The sequence below is a fragment of the Capricornis sumatraensis genome, chromosome 1 (genome assembly GCF_032405125.1).
Source record: "Capricornis sumatraensis isolate serow.1 chromosome 1, serow.2, whole genome shotgun sequence".
Taxonomy (NCBI): Eukaryota; Metazoa; Chordata; class Mammalia; order Artiodactyla; family Bovidae; genus Capricornis; species Capricornis sumatraensis.
In genome coordinates this window covers 224,548,903-224,567,756 of record NC_091069.1, presented here as the reverse complement: position 1 = coordinate 224,567,756, position 18,854 = coordinate 224,548,903, and the positions used below count along the sequence as shown (strand labels likewise).

Below are 18,854 nucleotides of genomic sequence, written 5' to 3'. Positions count from 1 at the left end.
TCCAACTTGTAATACACTCTATGTATACTCCCTATGCCAATAAGCAGAGTACCCGTTTCTGCACATAAAATGTGCTCAATAAAAATCTACTGGCTTACTGCCTAAGAAAGAAGTACTAGATGATCTAAAGAAAGGAGACATTTTAAATTATTTATATGTCTTTCAGCAGATATTAACTGAACTCCTATCACGTGTGCTAGGCACTAGGCCGGGCACTGAAGAGATACAAATGGGGTAAAATTTGGTTATTTGTCCTTAAGGAGTTCATAATATAAAGAATGGAAATAAAACATAAGTACTCTCCCTTGCAAAAAAGTCAAAATTGCCTATTATTTCTAACTCTCAAATTCAAATCAAACTCGTTTTACTATTACATCTGATCTTAAAAGCATCCCTTTCTGCCTCTGACCACCCAGTACATTTTGATTATTTAAAAAGTATGTTCAGCATCAGCCTTGACCTTTACAGATACTCTTTTGTACCAAGACATACTAGGCACGAAGGACAACACCCTATCAGGCCCATCTTCCGAGAGTTGACATGTTGGGTAAAATGAAATAAACCCATTCATTTAGCAACAAGCCTTGGGACTTCCCTGGTAGTTCAGTGGTTAGAATCCCCCTGCCAATGCAGGAGACACGCATTCAATCCCTGGTGCAAGAAGATCCCACATGCCACAGAGCAACTAAGCCCACACCACCACTACTGAGTCCATGAACCTAGAGCCTGCGCTCCACAATAGGAGAAGCCACACCAAGGAGAAGCCATGCACTGCAATGGAGAATAGCCCACACAACTTGAGAAAGCCCAGGTGCACCAGAAAAGACCCAACCCAGCATAGCCAAAAATAAATAAATAGATAATTTTAAAAAGCCTTACCCAACATTTTAATGGGTAATAGGAAAGATCAGTTGCCAAATTACCCATACAGATCAAATTACTATGGGATCTGGAGGAGAAGGAGGAGATCCTTCTAGCTAGGAGATCCTTCTAGCTGACACTCTCTCATCAAAGTGTCAGAGAGGAGATGGGGTTGGCTGAGGGTTAACACACCAATCAGGAGACAGAGAACATTTCAGGACAGTGAGAGAAATGATACACTACTGTTAATCAGAAGTCCAAGATAAGCCACTATGTATATCCAGAGGCCATAAGCATAAAATGGAGAGAAAACTGGAGCAACAGGCACCTTCAGGATTCTTATAGGCTGGCTACCCTCAATCCTGTTTATTCACATGTTCCTGAAAAAACACTCCACACTTAGATACACACATGCCTTGAGATGAAGGGGATCAACCAACAGCAAAAAGGGACACGAGTCCCCCAGTTGAGTCTAAATCTCATATTTGTCTTTTTAAAGTATTCATATGAAGGACAATGGCATTAGCATAATACTGGCTCTAGACTTTGGAGTTTTAACCAAGGGTTCAAGATGATTTGTTTTCTTTTCTCTGTGCTTCCCTCACTCTCTTGGCCAATTTCTCTTCTCTCTTCCTTTATTTTTCTCTCTCCACCCTTCTCTGTGTAACTTAAAAAAAAAAAAATTCAATGCCACAAGACTGTACATTTAAATTCAGCCCACATGACATTTCCTCCAAGTTTAATTGCTTCCATACAATTTATATCCGCTAGTCACGCTAGACCCCAGAGTATTAAACATGCTCTTTTACAAAGAAGCTCTTGTCCCATAATAACCCCCATAATCAAAGTGCAGGAATTACGGGTAAGGACCAGACGGATGACGGATGAAACAAACAGGTTTTTAAATTCACCCAAAGCAGGCTTCAGGCGGGAGGCAAATCAAAGCCGGCCACTCTACCATCAGGCTTGAGAACAGAAACACTAGCTTGAACTCCGCACATCCAGACAGGAAGAAATGAAGTCATATATATATATATATATATATATATATGCAGCCATGAAATTAAAAGACGCTTACTCCTTGGAAGAAAAGTTATGACCAACCTAGATAGTATATTCAAAAGCAGAGACATTACTTTGCCAACGAAGGTCCATCTAGTCAAGGCTATAGTTTTTCCTATGGTCATGGATGGATGTGAGAGTTGGACTGTGAAGAAGACTGAGTGCTGAAGAATTGATGCGTTTGAACTGTGGTGTTGGAGAAGACTCTTGAGAGTCCCTTGGACTGCAAGGAGATCCAACCAGTCCATTCTAAAGGAGATCAGCCCTGGGTGTTCTTTGGAAGGAATGATGCTAAAGCTGAAGCTCCAGTACTTTGGCCACCTCATGCGAAGAGTTGACTCATTAGAAAAGACTCTGATGCTGGGAGGGACTGGGGGCAGCAGGAGAAGGGGACGACAGAGGATGAGATGGCTGGATGGCATCATGGACTCGATGGACGTGAGTCTGAGTGAACTCCGGGAGTTGGTGATGGACAGGGAGGCCTGGCGTGCTGTGATTCATGGGATCACAAAGAGTCGGACACGACTGAGCGACTGAACTGAACTGACTGATAACTCAGATACCTTATCTTTGGGTTTACATGAAGAGCCACCACAGTGTCGCTTAAAAACACCTAGCTACATTTTCTCTGCTTTCAAGCCCATCCCTCAAAGTTCTAATGATGGATGCCAGTGAGTCAAAGTCGCTCAGTCGTGTCCAACCCTTTGCATCCCCATGGACTGTACAGTCAGGGAATTCTCCAGGCCAGAATACTGCAGTGAATCCCCCTTCTCCAGGGGATCTTCCCAACCCAGGGATCAAACCCAAGTCTCCAGGATTGTAGCCGGATTCTTTACCAACTGAGCCACAACTCTTTATTTAGATATTTATTTATGTATTTGGCTATGCCTGGTCTTCGTTGCAGCATGCAGGTTCTTCAGTTGTGGCATGGGGGATCTAGTTCCCTAACCAGGGATTGAACCCTGGCCCCCTGCATTGGGTGCTTCGAGTCTCAGCCACTGGACCACTAGGGAAGTTCCCAAGTCCAGTCTTTAAATGAGTAAATCTTCTTTGTTATTCTGAGCAGACTGAAGTTACCTTTCCCATCTTACCACAGACAACCTGGGCAACATTTCTAGACTTGTCCTACAGCAAAGTAGTGTTAGTCACTCAGTCGTCTCTGACTCTTTGTGACCCCATGGACTGTATGTAGCCCACCAGGCTCCTCTGTCCATGGAATTCTCCAGGCAAGGATCCTGGAGTGGGTTGCCATTTCCTTCTCCAGAAGATCTTCCTGACCCAGGGATCAAACCCAGGTCTCCCACACTGCAGGCAGATTCTTTACCATCTGAGCCACCAGGGAAGCCTGTCCTACAGCAAACGACATCTACAAACATCTCAACTTCTTTTATAAACCCTTATCTTTCTAAATACTTGTTCGACTTTTCCCACTATCTTCCCCACCTCTCAACAAATCACTTCCTTTGTGAACTTCAAAGTTCACACTTGTGATTTCATAACCGCACGAGGCAGTAACAGGACTCTGGATTTCTGGATCTCCCTTATTCAGCTAGCCCACTCTGCACAAGAACTATGCCTACCTTTCTTTTGAAGCACCATTTTCGGTCCTCCTCACTGGATTCAGACAGATACCTCTCCACCAGGACTTTTCAGAAAACAATTTTCTAATTCCATGCAATCTCTTCTTCTGCTCAAAAATCCATTCAAGGTAAGAGAAAAACAAAGTCAACTACTTACCAGATCCCCACACTTGCTTCTTTAAGGATTTAGTGAAGGTTTCTATAGCTTTCCCCTTTGCCTAGATTCCCTCATTGATTTTCATACATCAATTGGACACGACTGAAGTGACTTAGCAATAGCAATGATGTTTATGGATTAAGGGTAGAAGCAGTAGAGTCTGGATCAGCGATGTTACTCTAACCTTAGAAACTGGTGGATGGAAACATTTTGCTTGTTGCCAATGAACTACTTTTGACCTATTCTAATATAGAAAAAGAAAACAATTCCCATGCTGTCACTAAAACACATGTCACTGAGGTTTTATTACTTTTACATGCTGTACAGCTTTATTATTTATTGTAGCAGTCTAGATCTGGACATATTCTGAATCATAATCATTTCGTGCATCAAGTCATTGGACAAATCAAAGTAAAATCAGATTTTTAAAACGTTCATTTAGAAGCTCCTACTTATATTTTGGAAAGGAAATCTTATATTTCAGTGGCATTAGATATTATTCATTATGCAGTATCATTTTATCTTGTTCCACAATGTAACTTTTTTGTTTTATCCTTGGCCCATTTGACCATCAAGGTACAAAACAGACATTGTTTTAAAAATCCATTTGTAATAAGTATCAGTAAATATAACCTTTCACTTCAGCTGAAGCAACTCCACAGCATCAGTTTACAACCTCCATGCTTACTGGGAAGTTCATAATACTCTTTCTCAGCAGCTCTCAAAACTAGACTCCAAAGAGATATGTACCAGTTGCTAAAGTGTTTACCAAAGCCCAGAATGACTTAAAATGCAAAACTTAACTACTGATGCTTTGCTTTATGGTGAATATAGACAATGCGTTTAGTCAGATAATGGGCTTTTTTTATTCATACACATGAGATAAGCTGGACATACCAATGCATGAGCAACCGGGAAATCGGAGTCCTTTAATGGTTTTCAACTGATTAACTAGGGTGGCCAATTAGTAGGTTAAATGGAGTCCTTTAATGGGTTTCAACTAATTAACTAGGGTTGGCCAATTAGTAGGTTAAATGAAAAGCACTTTGGCAAAACCTGACTCATTTCACTATGGCTAATAATTTTTAAAAAGCCTGTGCTAGTCCATCCCTTGTTCTAGCCACCTGCCAAAGTTTTCAGGCAGAAGCTGCAACAATTCTGCATCCAGCCTTCAAAATCATTTATTTAATGTTGACACTCCAAATTGTCGATAATGACTCTACACTCTCCTTTGCTCCTACTGTTAAGTATCTGTTAATAATCACTGACGACTCAATAGTTATTAAAATGTAAGCCACAGATAAACACAAAGAACAATGGCTCCACTCTGTCCTGTGTGGGTTATAGTCCTTGGACCTTCGCAAGAGCACTTTCCCAAAGCCCCAAGCACAACCCTTGCCATCTTCAAGCTTACAGAAATGTCAGATCAATAAATTTAACTATTTTCAGATCATAGATAATTAAACTTTTTTAAAAGCCTATGAGGAAAACGGACCATGTTTTAAAAACCGATCTGGGTACAGCTTAATGTTTAAGTAGCTGATTCTTCCTCCATTTCCATCTTTCCTTTCTACAAGTTTTTTATACAATACATATTTATGGATTCTATGCTAAAATGCACAAAGAGCCACATATATTCTGGATGACATGTTAGGTAACAAGAATTCATATTTGCCTAAAGTCCTAAATGCACAGGCTTCTACTGCACACAGTACACAAAACTAAGGCCCATAAGAGTGGTGACAATTGTACTGAAGAGTGTGTCTACAGAAAACACAAGTGATTTTATAAGCAGCACTGAAGTTTACTGCTTCTTTTATGGTTCTTAATCCCTTCTACTAAATTCACATGTTCACACGAATCCCAAGCCAGTAACAGGACCGCTAGATGCTCCCAAATTTGCAAAATGCAGCATTATAGCCTTTTACCTACAGTCCCAGCTTTCACTACAAAATGTATTCAAACTCAAACTAGTTTGACATAATCAAGTATGTTTTATTTACTTACATTGTGAAACAGTAAACTGATCCAGAACATTGACATGCATTATAATTTCAGAATCTACTTTACCAGCTATTAAAATCAGTCTAGCAAAATGAAGAAACAAAGATGGAAAGATAAACGTTCATCTGAAACTACAGTTACATAATATTTCAAACCATAAATTTTTAACTAATACTCTGCAAATATAATCTGCTATTTTTATGGCTGCAATTAAGTATGACGCGTCTAGGCAGTAACAGTCCTGTGAGCTACAAACTGTGACAAAGGTTTGACCACAGCTGGGATTGGAGAAGGCAATTTTCCTCCTGGCAAGTGAGTATCATATCAATTAGAGTAATATTTTTACCCAAGTCTTATAACTTATCTCGGTTAGTTATAAAACACTGATTTCGGGCCTCATTTTAACTGGATGTTTAAACAAGCAAATGTGTGATCCTTCCAGATGGCCAGCAGACCTCTCCAGGGAAAACATCGTGCTCCTTAGCAGGACACCTCAGTGGAGGAGGGAACTGGTGGGCTATGACTTATATAATTCAGGGGCTTATCGTCATCATTTTCCTCTCTTCTGTCCATAACTTTGTTCTATATTTTTCAAGTCTCCTATAAATGTGTTATCATTTGTTTATAATTTAAAAAATAAAATGCTTTAAAGAAACAAACAAAAGCCATCTTACTCAATGTAGTACCCAATGTAGTACTTATTCAATGTAGCCCAACCCTGGAAAAAGAAACGTGGCCCCAGGAGAAAAACCATTTGCTGGATATTTTTCAGTGCCTATCTTCCTCTGAGAAACATGCCATAAAATTAACCCTTCCTCTTTCTTGAACTTCCCTGAATTTCAGGCACTACTTTCTGGATTTCCTCATAAATATCTGTTTCCTCTCTATCTCCTTCACCAAGTCTAGCAACTTCTCTTTTCTTCTCAATCTATGCGTAACCTCTCTCTAAGGAATCTCATCCATGCCTGGATTTGAATAATAATAATAATCTATGATCATAGTTATATAGATAATACAGACACAGACATAGTTGCCTGGGGGGGGGCATATGTATATATATATATCTCCCCTGGGTATCTTTAACGTGTTAAAATGTTTCTCAGCCTCTTTTGAAGTTTCCAGTACTGCTCATTACAACAAGAAGCACTACCATTCAAGCCATTATACAGCCAGTAACCTGAAAATTTTCCATTCATCTCCTTTTCTCACAGCCCGTATCTCCTCCATTACCAAATCCTATCCAGTTTACCTCTCTAGTGTCCTGAAATGATTTCACTAGCCCTCAAATGACTGATTTCACTTCTTCCCTTTTCCAGCACCACCAAAGCAATTCCCCCATGACTGAGTCACTCGTGTGAGGGAGTACCTTCATTCCAAAGTGGCAGAATATTCAAGTTATGGCTTGTGAATTCTGAAACTGCAGTTAAAATGTCTATCCCCATTTCATCCCAGTACAACCCACATCCTGATTGGTTTTGGAGCACCAAGGACGTCAATTTTCCAAACCACAAAGCCAAATCCCAGTCTCTGAACTATAGTTACCCCAACGAGGCTTTTCGCCCATCAAGAACCTCATGAAGTTCTCCAGAATTTAACTCATATCTATACTCAGTCCCAAGGGTGTGTGAGGACCAACCAGAAAAAGAGACCACCTAAGCTGTGGTTCCCAAGATCCCCAAACAACCAAGTGATGCAAGTATAAATGAGGTCATGTGTATACATAATAAACCCCTGGGAGATACACAAGCAAATATGAACAGTGGTTCTATTGAGTAAAACTAGAGGGCGGAGTACTTTTATTTTTCACTTTACATTCTTCAGCTCTGCTTAAATTTTTTGATGAGAGTATGTTAAAAAGCCATCTTTTTGGACGGAGGGGGGGAACTGCAGGATCCTAGCTCCCCAGCCAAGTTTCAACCTGAGCCCCCAGCAGTCTAAGTGCGAAGTCCTAACCCCCAACCCACCAGGGAATTCCCCAAAAGTCATGTTTTAAAAAGAAATTCAAAGATAAAATCAAGTCAGTATAAGTTATGTTTGTTCACTTGGGTTATATTTCTTTTGCTTGTGTTTTCTACTTATTTTGATGGATTAACGGACTGTCACAGTTGCTTCCTGTGAATCCCAAGAAAGGTTTTTCATGGACAAATTGGGAGACAGACAAATATTCAGTATTTCACTATTTGCAGAAAATCCATCACAAAGAAATATATATTTTTAATAAAAAATCTAGTATATACATTTTCCCCCAGTGAACATGTTTTGTTTGGGCACCCCACAACATCTCTGAGTACCCATCCTTCATTCATCTTCCTCACCACTGCATTTAGAACATCGAGCTAGGGTTCTAAATTTTCAGTCCAGGCAGGGGACAGACATGATTCCTGAACACGAAGATTCCTACAAGGAATTCCAGGCTGTAAGCTTGCAAAGATTTAAAAGAAAACATTACAGGATTCTTGCCTTATCAAGCACCTACCTATGTGCCAGGCACTGTGCTCAGGTCATGCAATGACAAAGCAAGAAAAACATCCACTCTTGCCCTCGTGGAAATTACAGTGTAGTAAGAAAGAGAAATAGATCATCGGTAATAAGGGTAATTTCAGGCAGTCCCATGGCTGGGACAGTCGAGTTTTCACTGCAGAGGGCTCTGGTTCTACCCCTGGTTGAAGAACTAAGATCGCGCACACAGTGAGGCACAGCCAACACACACACACAGACACAAATAAAAACACACAGTGATACAGCAGCAGCGCTAATCTGGGGAAACACAGAGGGCTATGGGAAAACCTAGCCGAAGCATCTAAGCCAGTGCGGGGGCTGTGAGTCAGGGAAACCTCCTGCAGGGCTGGCACCTAAGCTGATGCCTGAAGGTAGTGTGGGCGTTAACCAGGCAAAAAGCAGGGAAATAATGTTCCAGGCACAGGTAGCAGCTTGTGCCAAGTTCCTGAGGCCAGGAGTGTAGCCAATGGGAGAAACTAAAAGCCATCCAGACCAGCTGGAAATTTCAGATTTGTAACCATAATAGAAATGACTGACTTATTGGGACACACCTCAACGCACTTCCAAGCTGGGAGAGCAGCTGCACACAGGTCAGAAAGGGGCTTTCAACGTGACTGTGTCTGTATTCTTCACGATTCTCCAGCTAGATTGTCAGCTGCCTGCGGCCTGAAAACCTGCCCGATTTCTCCCCTCTCCACACAGTGCCCTGAACTGCCACATAAGAGCAGTGCAATGATTTTTCCTGGTCGATCCTGAACCAGGTAAGATCTCTCAAGGTAGCACAAAGGCAAGGCCCTGGGAGACCGCAGCCCCCATCACCATCTCAACCAGGAACAAGAACAGGAATAAGTAAACTTTCACTAAGCACTTGGCATATATTGCTGATTTCACTTCTTCGAACATCATTTTTTCCCTTGTAATCTGCTATGTCTAGATGGAACATTAAATAAAAGCTAGAAGTCCAAGAGAGCAAGCAAATAAAATATGTTAAAGGAAATTGAGAACATCTGCTGCCATCAAGTCTACTTCTTATCCTGACTTCTATGGAGAAATTTTGGTTAAGATTTTAGCAATTATGTTCCCTGGTGGCTCAGACAGTAAAGAATCTGCCTGCAATGCAGGAGACCCGGGTTCGATCCCAGGGTTGGAAAGATCCCCCTGAGAAGGGACTGGCAACCCACTCCAATATTCTTGCCTGGAGAAGTCCATGGACAGAGGAGGCTGGCAGCCTACCCAGTCCATGGGGTTGCAAAGAGTCACACGACTGAGGGACTGACACTACCGTGTATAACTGAATCACTTTGCTGCAGAGCAGTAATTAGCACAACACTGTAATTCAACTACACTTCAATAAAAACTTTTTAAAAAGAAAGAAAAAGAAAAGAACCCCAAACAAGAAAAACACAGGTAGTTCCCAAAGAGGACTTCCTTGGTAACAAAAGCTCCAGGCTTCAGTTACTGAGCTAAGGCTTTCAGATTCCCTCATGCCCCACACATCTACCCAAATCTACCACTCCATCTTCCCTTGCCTCTGTGCTTGCTCTCTCCTGTGATTTTTACCCCACTTATTTGGTGGCTCAGATGGTAAAGCGTCTGTCTACAATGCGGGAGATCTGGGTTCAATCCCTAGGTTGGGGAGATCCCCTGGAGAAGGAAATGGCAATCCACTCCAGTACTACTGCCTGGAAAATCCCATGGACAGAGGAGCCTGGTAGGCTACAGTCCATGGGGTCTCAAAGAGTCGGACACGACTGAGTGCCTTCACTTTCACTATCCTGATTTATGTTTATTGTGCAACATTTGGAACATACAGGAAAATAGAAACTAGACAAGAAAAATCTCCATAATCCCACAAATGACCATCAGAAACACTTTGTTTATGGAACCCTCTATCAGACAGACAGACACACACATACTTTTTAAAATAGTATCAGGATTATGATACTTACACAAGGTACCATAACTGTTGGGTCTCTTTTGTGGTATACCCCACTTGTTTGATATTTAAGGGCATTTCTTTATCTCTAAGCATTGGTAACTGACTCTTAAATCAAGAAATACAAATGACAGCCTAGCACGTACTCAAAGCACACTGAAAAGAAAAACTATAACTTGATTTAAATATGAAATGAAACTCTCAACTAGAGAAGTAATAGTGAAGGTCACAAAAAGGCTTCCCAAAGTCTACGGAACATTCCAGGGTGGATGGTAAGAGATGATAGTTGGAATAAAATGTTCAAAAATTAAATATGTTTGTGAAATATTGGTTTAAAAATGAACTAGCTTTGTAATAAGTGACTCTGGAATCATTAATGCATATTGTGAAATTCCAAAAGAGGGATAGAGCATGCAACATATCTCAAATCTATTGGTCTTTGTGAACTTTTGTTCACAAAGTATCTGAGTGGACTAGGGTTCCAAGGAATACACTTTGGAAAACTGCTCTGCTGATATTTCAATGCACTAAAATATTCACAGTCCCCCAGTGGAAGGGCCATCCCCTCAGAACTTGCCCTTCAACAATAAGTTTATTACTTCAATCCTCAGTCTTCCAAATCACACTTTTTAATAAAATTATCCTCTGGATCGGTGGGTTCTTTTACTTCCATCACCCTCTTCTGTGGTTAGATATTTCCTAACCACAGGAGGGAGGAAAGGAAAGACAAGGATGATAAGGGTATAATTCCCACCCGTCTTAATTTGTCAACAAACAAAAATTAAGATCACTCGACCCTTTAAGCAATTTATTCCTAATCAATCTCTGCAATTATAAAGACAATGAGAAGTACCCTTTTCTCCTTTAAGCTACTTTACTCACATTACCTAACTATATTTCATCAGGAACACATCCAATCCCGGCATAAACTAGGTCATCCTCCCGCCTTGTCTCATCTGTGTTCCCTGCAAAATGGTATGGATTCATGAATGGTGAAAATCTCAATGAGAAAAATATAGTCATTGTCAATAGACTACCCATTTCTGGTTGATTTGCTTTATCATCTCTCTTGCTCTCTCTCCAACAATGAGAGCTCCAAATCTGATTGCCCAGACGGAGCCTGGAAGCAAACTCTAATGCTCCACCCACCACTCCAAAGTTATCTGGTCACCAAGGATACCTAATTACAGGGCCTAATTAGGGGCACTAATTGGCATGAGGCAACACAGTACAAGGGTAGGAGGACAGGTTTGAGAATCACAAATCTAATCCCATCTCTGCCACGTGCCTGTTATGTGACCCTGGGCCATGTACTCAACCTTATTGTGCCTCAGTTTCCTCAACAGTAAAATAGTATAATAATATGTACCTGTTCACAGGTCACTGTGAGGGTTAAAAGAAAGCATGTGTGAAAAGCACCTACGGTTATGAATAAAGTTTCCACACACACGTGTCAGAAGTGGGCTCCATGGGTGCTTCTGATCTCCCTGAGAAGCACCGATTCAGCTCCCTGTCTCCTCTGGCCATAGAACAGATAATCAACACATGTCAGTTACCTCCCCTTCTCATCTTTCCCACTTCTCAATCCCACTCCCCTTCCAACCCCAGCCCACACACAAAACTAGCAGCCACAAGCCAAATTACAAAAATCAGAAAGTAGACGTTCCTCAGAAGTGACTGGATACCTTTTGCCCAAGATGCTGCAGCAAAAAGCCACCATGCCCCATGGTAGGCATCCCTATTTAGGTCTTTTTTTAACGTGAAGATTGACTGTCAGTTCTTATTTTCAACTTTAAAAACCAGCTTGCAATTCCAGATCCAGGCTGCCATTTAGCCCCAAACTTTAATTGAGAGCCAAAATTAGTTTACCTTACTACCAAAGTCTCTGCATCTGATTTTGGCCAGGTAAACAAGAGTATGCATGTGCGGAGGCAAGAATGAACTTGTACTGAAATTCGACTATTTACCAGACACTTCAGGTATGTTATCTAATCTTCCAAAATACCGTGAAATAGGTATTATGATCCTTATTTTACAGACAAGGAAACTAAGGCAGCAAACAATTTTTTTTTTACTGACAAAAGGCTCTTCATGAAAACTACATTATCTAGTCAACCAAAGGTAAACAGACAAAACCAGCCAGAGTCAGTTCTTTTTTAAGAAAAGTAAAACTTAAACAACAATTTTAAATGAAATCTTTTCTAACTGAAAAGAATTTGAAAACTTTACCTCCCACAAACATCTCAAGAAGTTACTGAAGTTTGTACTTCAGCTTTTCTAGCCACGGAAAGAAAGAAAAATCCTAGGATGACAGCCCTGTTGTAGGTCTAGAGAGAAACCAGAATGGGACACAAAGATTAAGGAATTTGGACATAAAAGCTTAAGGAAAAGAAACTTGACAACCAAGGGGATTGTGAGCCTAGAAAATTTTGAGATCATAATAAAGGCAAATAGCATATAAATGCATAAAAAGGCAATTAGAAATACTAAGAAAAAAAATCTTTAAGAAAGTCAAGGTCCAAATATGAAGAAACTAAAAGGTGACACAAATTTAAACAACTGATGAAGAGTGAAAAGAAAGAATCCATTTGACTTTGTCGCAGGATATATCCTCCTGAGTGTCCCAGGAGTCCTGACACCAGACCCAGTGTGCGAGTCTAAGACCCAATCTAATACACAAGGCAGTAAATTATATTAAATGTTGCTTCCGGTTTTTCAACTTCAAGAAGAATTTACGAATACAGTCAATTGGGGGGCAAAGCACAAAATCTTTATTAGTCATGGATTCAGAGCTTTGGAATGTTGAGGTGTCACAGACAAAAAGCAAACTGTGGAACTGCCAGCCACCCAAACCTCCTTGACTTACAAAACGAGGAGTCAAAAAATACTGTCAAAAGTTTCCAGAAAATAACAAAGGTGACCTAACAGACAAACTCAAAATAATGTAAGTATCAAACTTGGGAGAGGAAAAAAGAAACATTTTAAGGAGCTACATTTCTCATTTTCTTCAGTTCAGTTCAGTTCAGTCGCTCAGTAGTGTCCAACTCTTTGCAACCCCATGAATCATAGCACACCAGGCCTCCCTGTCCATCACCAACTCCCGGAGTTCACTCAAACTCACGTCCATCCAGTCGGTAATGCCATCCAGCCATCTCATCCTCTGTCGTCCCCTTCTCCTCCTGTCCCCAATCCCTCCCAGCATCAGAGTCTTTTCCAATGAGTCAACTCTTCGCATGAAGTGGCCAAAGTACTGGAGTTTCAGCTTTAGCATCAGTCTTTCCAAAGAACACCCAGGACTGATCTCCTTTAGAATAGACTGGTTGGATCTCCTTGCAGTCCAAGGGACTCTCAAGAGTCTTCTCATTTTCTTATTAGGAGTTAAATATTGATAACAATAGTGGTAAAAGCATATTACTTTAAGGGTTAAGAAGGTAACAATCTAAGAGTTAAATACAGAAACAGTTTTTAAAAAAATTTTAAAGTTGCCTCCATGAGCCTTGAGAAAAATAGATCACTTTGACAAAAATAAATTTCTACCACACATTACAGAAAAGCCTAAACACTAAAATTATTACTAAAACCTGGGAGTGGCAGCAAATTTTACAGTTGGAATTATATTTAAGAGTAGGGATATATTCTCTTATAGAATATGTCATTCAAATACAATTTTTCTCTAAGAATGGAAAGTTCTACTGAAGCCAGGTCATTTTCTTCTTTATAATTCTCTATTTTCTGGTCTAGATACACCAAACATGTACTCCATTTATAACCAGACATTTTTTTTAAATTTTAATGTGATCAGTGTTCAGACCCTGTTTGAGCCCAACACCGACACACCCTAACCTGATTTATGAGCTGTAGAGAACAGCAGAAACAGTACAGTCATCTTCAGAGGCCATGCATTTTAACATGGCCTGGTTCCATCCACCCCACAGTTAAATGGCACCCTAACATCACAGGGCAGGTTTGAACACTGAGAAAAGGTGTCCTTTAACAGGTGTCAGAAAGTAATTACATTGTATACATAAGAACACTCTTACCTGAGAAAATGACAAAAACTGTTTAAAGCTTCTTAGATGTCCAGGCTTTATATCCCACATAGCTCATTGTTCAACTGGGTAAGTGACATGGGGACTAAGAGGGGCATGGAAAAAGGAAAATTGCTCCTGAAGTAAAGGCAACAGATTAGAGGGCCAGTCCACCAATAAAAAAGCACATGACTTTCCCAAAGTCATGTTGACACCCTTCCCTGGCCTCAATTTTCTAACCTTCCCCTAAAAAAATGACCTTGTCAATTATGAAATGATTTGATTTCTGAGGTATAAAGCCCCCTACTCCTGACAGAATCAAGAATACGATTCTACTGCTAGCCCCATTTCACAGATGATGGTACAAAGTCATGAGTAGATTTTTATGAAAACTAATCCAGGGTCAGCTGCCATCATTTTCCAAGCTTCTACTTAAATCCACCAAGATACACTGATTGGTGAAACAAAATATGACATATAACATTTACCTTATTCCAACGTTAACAAAGCTCCGAAAGAAATTCAGAGAACTCTTGGAAGAGTTCTTTATCTCAAAAGACAATGATCACAGTGATTTAGTTTCTTAAATTCCCTTAGCTACTTGGCCAACAATTTTCAAGGATTGTTATCAGCTCAAGCCTACAGGCCTATTACCTACATGTTTTTCCAGTTGTTGTCATCACTGACTGTCCAAAGGAGATTCACCCCGCTTTGGACTGAGGAGTGGCTTTTTGTTATTGTTGTTGTTTAGTTGCTAAGTTGTGCCCAAGTCTTTTGCGACCCTATGAGCTGTCCATGGGATTTTCCAGGCAAGAATACGGGAGTGGGTTGCCATTTCCTCCTCCAGGGGATCTTTCCCACCCAGGAATTAAACCCATGGTTCCTGCCTCATCTCCTGGATTGCAGGTGGGTTCTTCATCATTGAGCCACCCGGGAAGCTAAGGAGTGGCTTTAGTTGGGGGGATTAGGCAGATGTAGCAGATTAATTTTTTCTAAACCCAAGGCTAACTTCCACTTTTCACAAACATATTTTTGAGCTACTCCAATCATTCAAAATGTGTATAAAAGAGAATCCTTTTGTTTTGCTTTTGTTTAGGGATCTTTTCCCCTAGCTTTCCTCAGACATTAGGCAAGACTAGCTCTTATTTCATATTTTTAGCAACCAGTCATACCAATCACATATCATATATATTTGTGTATGTATATATATAAACATAGTTCAAAAATCATTGGGGACCAAAACTGTTTTCCAAAATTATTGTAAAATATTGGGTCTTTTTCTATTTGTATGTACTACTAAGTCCATTTCTACAAAAGTCACAATAACGTATTCAAAACTGCATTTACCTAAGTAAGCAACACAACATGCTGCTTCAGACCTTTATATAGTATATAAGGGCTGGAGCTAATGGTAAAGAACTTGCCTGCCAATTCAGGAGACACAAGAGATGCCAGCTCAGTCCCTGGGTTGAGAAGATCCCCTGAAGGAGGTCAAGCCAGCCCACTCCCATATTCTTGCCTGGAGATTCCCATGGACAGAGGACTCTGGCAGGCTGCAGTCCATAGGGTTGCAAAGAGTCAGAAATGACTTTGCACATACACACAGTATATAAACTAATGCCATCCTTCAGAACAATATCATCACACTTAGAAAAATGTCATGCTATTACATAACATACTTGAATTCCACCAACTATTTAGATCAAAGCACTCAGTGTGTGTCCACACTAGCACTCATTCACCAGAAGACCAGTCGTGGAATAGAATGATCAACAACTCTGTTTCGGACAAGGCTTCTCAGCGCTACATCAACCCCACCAGCAACAAAGAACTCCTTCTTGCACAAGATGTCAACAGCTTTGGGATGGAGAAGAAATAACTGGCTACCAGTATGAGTCAAATGGTTGGCTATTATAAGCCTTCATCCATCACTGTATTTGTTATCAGGTCCTTTCATAGCAATCAAAGTATCAAATATTATCTTATTAAAATTGCACATAACAACTTCTAAACTAAGGCTACTCTATTTTATACATATATATATATATATATATATAGGCTTTAAAATAAAGTCTAAGGCAAGTTCTCAGAAGAGGAGTTTTCCACCACGGCAGTCAACAGTCAGCCAGTGCAGGCAATCCTGAACCAAGTGCTCCAGTTGGCAGGACTTCTATCCAGGCCACTGATGGCCTGACCCCCCATGACCTCACTGGTTATGTTTCAAGTTCTAGCTTGGCTTCTCCTCCAGAATATAATTATTTTAGGGTACCACAATTGAAGCAACCTTCTTTATGCCTGTGGAGTCTAATTCCACTCGAATGTAAAATTCACTGCATCGAAAAGTCAGAACAACCTGTCGGGAAATACGACAAAGCAGCTCCCAATCGATGATATTCTAGGTTACCGAGTGCAACACAATAGAACTCCTGACTCAATTTCCACACAATTGATTTGTCCAGCCCACAGCTACTTCACCACGCAGTTCCTAATTACATCACTGGGGGGTGCTGTATGGTTATTACGTCACCGAACTGGAGCTGTAAGGCCTAAGTCAGTGTTCCCTTTTCCAATGGAGAGACAGCAGACCACCTACAGTAACAAAAGTTCCTCTCTCCTCCCCAAGCCTCAGTTCTGTTCTAGAACTATCTTGATGTCACATCGCAGTGCACCAGGCTAGGAGTTACCTGACTTGGAGTGGGCCGGAAAGGGAGTAGAGTTTGGGTCCAGAAGTCAAAGTACTCCAGTATCAGTACTCCAGACTCAACGCATCTATGTGTTTCACGAGAATTCTGCCCAAGTGCTTTTCTCTTCTACCTCGAAGGATTTTCATGTCCTGAAAATCTCGCAACTTCCCGGATCCTGGATGAACTCCACCAGACCCAGCTTCTGATCCCTTACAATTCCAACACCCTAAAACTAACTCCCACTTCCAGCCTCCCAGATTTCTGGAAAAAAAGCCGTTCACCGACACACATTATCACGCAGGCACACACGCACGTACGAACGCACCGTCACGAACACGCACAAGAACAAGCGCGCGCGGCCTGGGTATTGTGACTCTGTGTCCCCCCCTTGCTCCAGGCTGACTTACTTGAGGAAGTACCTCTGACCAGTGGCCGTAAAGGTCATCTCCCAGCCCGGGGGCAGCGGTAGCTCGTCGGTCACGTCGTAGGACTGCTGACGGAGATGTGCGTGCTGCTGCGCGGGGCTGACCGCAGCGCCCGCGCCCGTGCCCAGCTGCAGGGACGCGGGCGACGAGTGCGAGCGGACGTGCTGGGCGCCGCCGGCCAGTCGGGGCCCCGGGTGGCCGCCGGACGAGTCGGTGCTCGACTGGCGCGAGTGCGAGCCGGAGTCAGGCTCCTTGAAGAACGATTCGGGCAGGATCTTCTTCCGCCACGAGCTGGGCTTGGGGTTCATCACCGAGTTGAAGAGGGCTTCGAGGTCCGTGTCTAGGTCTTGAGTGACGTGGATCACTTGCTGCCCGGGTGGCGGGAGCGGAGGGGGCGCCGAAGCCGGATTCATCTTCTGCTAGGAGAAAGGAGGTCAGATTAGCTTCTTATTGAAGGTCTGATAATTGAAGAGGAGAACAGAGAGAAGAGACAGATAGGTGTCCGCCTCGGGATCTCAGACACCCAGAACTTGAGACCAGCGGGGTGGGGGAGGGGTCCCTCCTGGCCTCCAGAATTATGCAACTTTCTTGAAGCCAAGAAGTTACCAGGAAAGGGGGAGGGGGTGTCTGCTGGGAGTTAACTGCACTGGAGACGCTAATGAAACTGCTGGTGTCTAAGGACAGGTCGAAATTTTCCAGAGCAGGCAGCGCCCTCAAAGTCTCAACCCGAGCCAACTCCAAGACGTCTCCACTCGGGAAGCCCGAGGAGCCGGGCGCCCCGGGGCGGTGCGGGGTGAACGGGCGCGCGCCAGCGGGCACTACCTGGACGCGCAGCGAATCCGAGTCTGGGCGTGCGGTGGCCGCCGTCCCGCCCGAACTCGCCGTTGGGCCTGGGTCGCTCGGCTGCGTCCCGAGCTTGCAGGGCTGGAGCTGGGGCCCGGCTGGCAAATCCCGACCCTACTCGGTGTCTGGCAGCCGAGAGGCTTCGGCTCTCACATCCCCCGAACTGGCCTCAGGCGCTCGCGCTCCGCGGAGAAGCGGAGAAGCAGACAGCGCGGCCGCCGCGGATCCCGGACTGTCCCATAAACAAAGTTTGGAGCAAACTCCCACTCCCAGGAAAGAGGCGGGCCCGAAAGTTAAGCTGTTGAATTATGCATGACCTCCAAGTCCGGAGCCAGCCTACCCCCTCACGTCCCTCCCCTTCCTCCTCCTCCTCCTTCCACCCTGGCACCAGAAAACCCTGGGCGTGCTGGGTACTCTGCAGGATAAGAGGAGATGGGTGCCCCCCACCCACTCCTCCTGGACGGGCTGACCTCTCTCGCGGAACCCTGGATCTGCATTCCTTTGAGTTTACCACGGACTTGGGGCGGGATCAAAGGGAAAGTGGCCCGAGCCTGTTTAATCAAGGACTTGTGGACCGAAACCAGGCTGGGGGCGGCGGAAGACACGCGAGTGAGGGACCCAAACAGAGGAAGGGCGGGTCCTGGGTGCCGCGCCTTCTCTTCGTGCCGGGTACCGAGGCCGGGAGCCAGGAGCACGGCATTGATCAGTGATTCTGCCTAAGGGCGGGCCCGGGTACGCTCCGACGCGAGGAGACACCAGCGAGGCCAGCCTTTCC

The 18,854-nt window shown here is 42.9% G+C and overlaps 1 protein-coding gene across 3 annotated transcripts in view; it reads right to left on the bottom strand.

The window, feature by feature from the left end:
* Positions 1-18,639, bottom strand: part of WWTR1 (WW domain containing transcription regulator 1) — a 146,485-nt gene extending 127,846 nt beyond the window's left edge. The window contains exons 1-2 of one of the 3 annotated variants that reach the window (XM_068983689.1): positions 18,550-18,639; positions 17,219-17,652 (exon numbers count right to left, since the gene is read on the bottom strand). In XM_068983689.1, coding sequence (XP_068839790.1) covers positions 17,219-17,652; positions 18,550-18,576 — 461 coding nt within the window. In that variant the 5' untranslated portion in view covers positions 18,577-18,639. Of the gene's footprint in view, positions 1-17,218; positions 17,656-18,058; positions 18,295-18,549 lie in introns of those variants that run through there. The other 2 variants (XM_068983775.1, XM_068983862.1) reach the window with 2 other exon arrangements.
* Between the last annotated feature and the right edge of the window lie 215 nt (positions 18,640-18,854).